This window comes from Papaver somniferum, chromosome 11 (genome assembly GCF_003573695.1).
Source record: "Papaver somniferum cultivar HN1 chromosome 11, ASM357369v1, whole genome shotgun sequence".
Classification (NCBI taxonomy): domain Eukaryota; kingdom Viridiplantae; phylum Streptophyta; class Magnoliopsida; order Ranunculales; family Papaveraceae; genus Papaver; species Papaver somniferum.
The window spans coordinates 93,049,782-93,052,844 of record NC_039368.1 but is presented as its reverse complement, the minus strand read 5'-3'; the positions used below and the strand labels follow the sequence as shown (position 1 = coordinate 93,052,844).

Below are 3,063 nucleotides of genomic sequence, written 5' to 3'. Positions count from 1 at the left end.
TCTATTAATTATTTAATCTTAAAGAACTATGCGTTTTTTATAACAAGCCTACTATGAAACTAAGCTGTTACCTATACTTCTGTGTATTATTTTGAACCATCCTCTTAAATTTAACATTTTTAATATATTTTTAGATGTTTTAAACAATTTCTAGCGGTCCAGGTGACACCTATTAATTATTTAATCTTGAAGAACTATGCGTTTTTGATAACAAGCCTACTATGAAACTAAGCTGTTACCTATACTTTTGTGTATTCTTTTGAACCATCCTCTTAAATTTACCATTTTTAGTATATTTTTAGATGTTTTAAACAGTTTCTAGCGGTCCAGGTGACACCTATTAATTATTTAATCTTGAAGAACTATGCGTTTTTTATAACAAGCCTACTATGAAACTAAGTTGTTACCTATACTTATGTGTATTCTTTTGAACCATCCACAGTTTTAGTATATTATTAGATGTTTTAAACAAATTCTAGCATTCCAGGTGACATCTATTAATTCTTTAATCTTAAGAACTATGAGCTTTTGATAACAAGCCTACTATGAAACTAAGTTGTTACCTATACTTATGTGTATTCTTTTGAACTATCCTCTTAAATTTACTAGTTTTAGTATTTATTAGATGTTTTAAACAAATTCTAGCATTCCAGGTGACATCTATTAATTCTTTAATCTTAAAGAACTATGAGTTTTTGATAACAAGCCTACTTTGAATTTTTTTTTGGTGAGTCCAAAATTGTATTATATTAATAAATAGCCAAAATTACACCAAAATTTGTAAGAAAAGAGGCACAACACCCCAAAAACTTACAAACTAATCGAATATAAAATAAGTTACATTTGGTAATTCAATAGCAATAATAAAATCAGGCCTATTGTCATAACTTAATCCCACTCCTTCTTCTAATAAACAACCTCTTTTTGCCATGGTATGAGCAGCAATATTTGCTTCTCTATACGAATGAACAAAACGAATGTCATTATGTATAGCCATCACAGCTAACCACCTCAAAAGAAGAAAACAAGGCACCAAATTAATGTTGCCAGAGAACACCAAAATAGCATCCATCGAATCCGAACGAATACAAACATCAGTCATTCCAAATTTAGTTGCCCACTCAAGACCAACTACGATACATAAAACCTCCGCCAAGTAATTTGTTTGAATGCCAAAACCAACACTCATGGCTCCCAAAACATTAGCATTTGTATCACGAACTACAACTCCAGCCCCAGCTCTACCCAGATTCCCCCTTGCAGCCCCATCACAACAAAGCATAAGCTCATTATGTCTTGGAGGAACCAAGCCTACTTTAAAACTAAGCTGTCACCTTTACTTCTATGTATTATTTTGAACCAACCTCTTAAATTTACCAGTTTTAGTATATTATTAGATTTTTTAAACAATTTCTAGCGGTCCAAGTGAGATCTATTAATTCTTTAATCTTAAAGAACTATGAGTTTTTGATAACAAGCCTACTATGAAACTAAGTTGTTACCAATACTCCTGTCTATTCTTTTGAACCATCCTCTTAAATTTACCAGTTTTAGTATATTATTAGATGTTTTAAGAAGTTTCTAGCAGTCCAAGTGACATTTATTAATTCTTTAATCTTAAAGAACTATGAGTTTTTTTATGACAAGCCTACTTTGAAACTAAGCTGTCACCTACACTTCTGTTTATTCTTTTGAACCATCCTCTTAAATTTATCTCTTTTAGTATATTATTAGATGTTTTAAACAGTTTCTAGCGGTCAAAGTGACATCTCTTTCTTCTTTAGTCTTAAAGAACTATGAGTTTTTGATAACAAGCCTACTATGAAGCTAAGTTGCCACCTACACTTCTGTGTATTCTTTTGAACCATCCTCTTAAATTTACCAGTTTTAGTATATTATTAGATGTTTTAAACAGTTTCTAGCAGTCCAAGTGACATCTATTAATTCTTTAATTTTAAAGAACTACGAGTTTTTGATAACAAGCCTACTATGAAACTAAGCTGTTACCAATACTTCTGTGTATTCTTTTGAACCATCCTCTTAAATTTACCAGTTTTAGAATATTATTAGATGTTTTAAACAGTTTTTAACGATCAAAGTGACATATGTTAATTCTTTAATCTTAAAGAACTATGAGTTTTTAAGCCTATTATGAGACTAAGTTGTTACCTATACTTTTGTGTATTCTTTTGAACCGTCCTCTGAAATTTACCAATTTTAGTATATTATTAGATGTTTTAAATAGTTTCCAGCGGTCCAAGTTGAAAATCGGGTGTCTAACAACACCACCCAATATTTCGCTTAACAATCTGTATGGACTAACTCCAATATACTTTTCTAGAGAATCAACTAGACAGTCAGACTCAATCCAGACTAAAGTATATCGAGGAGTTAATATCTCTCTCTTGTTTTGATTACTCGAGCTAATAGAAATCAGCGAGTCTTTAATCAAACACAAGGAATAACTTGGATGGTACCAAAGACCGATATCCAAGGATCAATCAATGACAATCAGCAACCAAAGGTTGAATTACTCTAATTGATGATCTAATGCACAACATGTATTATTTCAATTATAAAGATAAAACAATATAATGCGGAAATTGAAATAACACAGACACCAGAAATTTTGTTAACGAGGAAACCGAAAATGCAAAAAAACCCCGGGACCTAGTCCAGATTGAACACACACTCTATTAAGCCGCTACAGACACTAGCCTACTCCAAGCTAACTTCGGACTGGACTGTAGTTGAACCCTAATTATTCTCCCACTGATCCAAGGTACAGTTATGCTCCTACGCCTCTGATCCCAACATGATACCGCGCACTTGATTTCATTAGATGATATCACCCATAACTAAGAGTTGCTACGACCCAAAATCGCAGGCTTTGACAATAAACAAATCTGTCTCACACAGACAAGTCTATCAAAGGATCAATCTGTCTCCCACAGATAAACCCGAAAGGTTTTGTTCCGTCTTTTGATAATAATCAAGGTGAACATGAACCAATTGATAATCCGGTCTTATATTCCCGAAGAACAGCTTAGAGTTATCAATCAC

At 32.4% G+C, this 3,063-nt stretch overlaps 1 protein-coding gene across 1 annotated transcript; it reads right to left on the bottom strand.

Moving 5' to 3' along the window:
* Nucleotides 1-817: 817 nt before the first annotated feature.
* Nucleotides 818-1,282, bottom strand: LOC113324781. The gene has a single exon (XM_026573071.1). It carries the CDS (start codon nt 1,280-1,282, stop codon nt 818-820), a length of 465 nt encoding a protein of 154 aa, XP_026428856.1.
* Nucleotides 1,283-3,063: the final 1,781 nt, after the last annotated feature.

Excerpts from the sequence above, each read along its gene's own strand:
- LOC113324781 (XM_026573071.1), bottom strand. The coding sequence starts at position 1,282 with ATGCTTTGTTGTGATGGGGCTGCAAGGGGGAATCTGGGTAGAGCTGGG.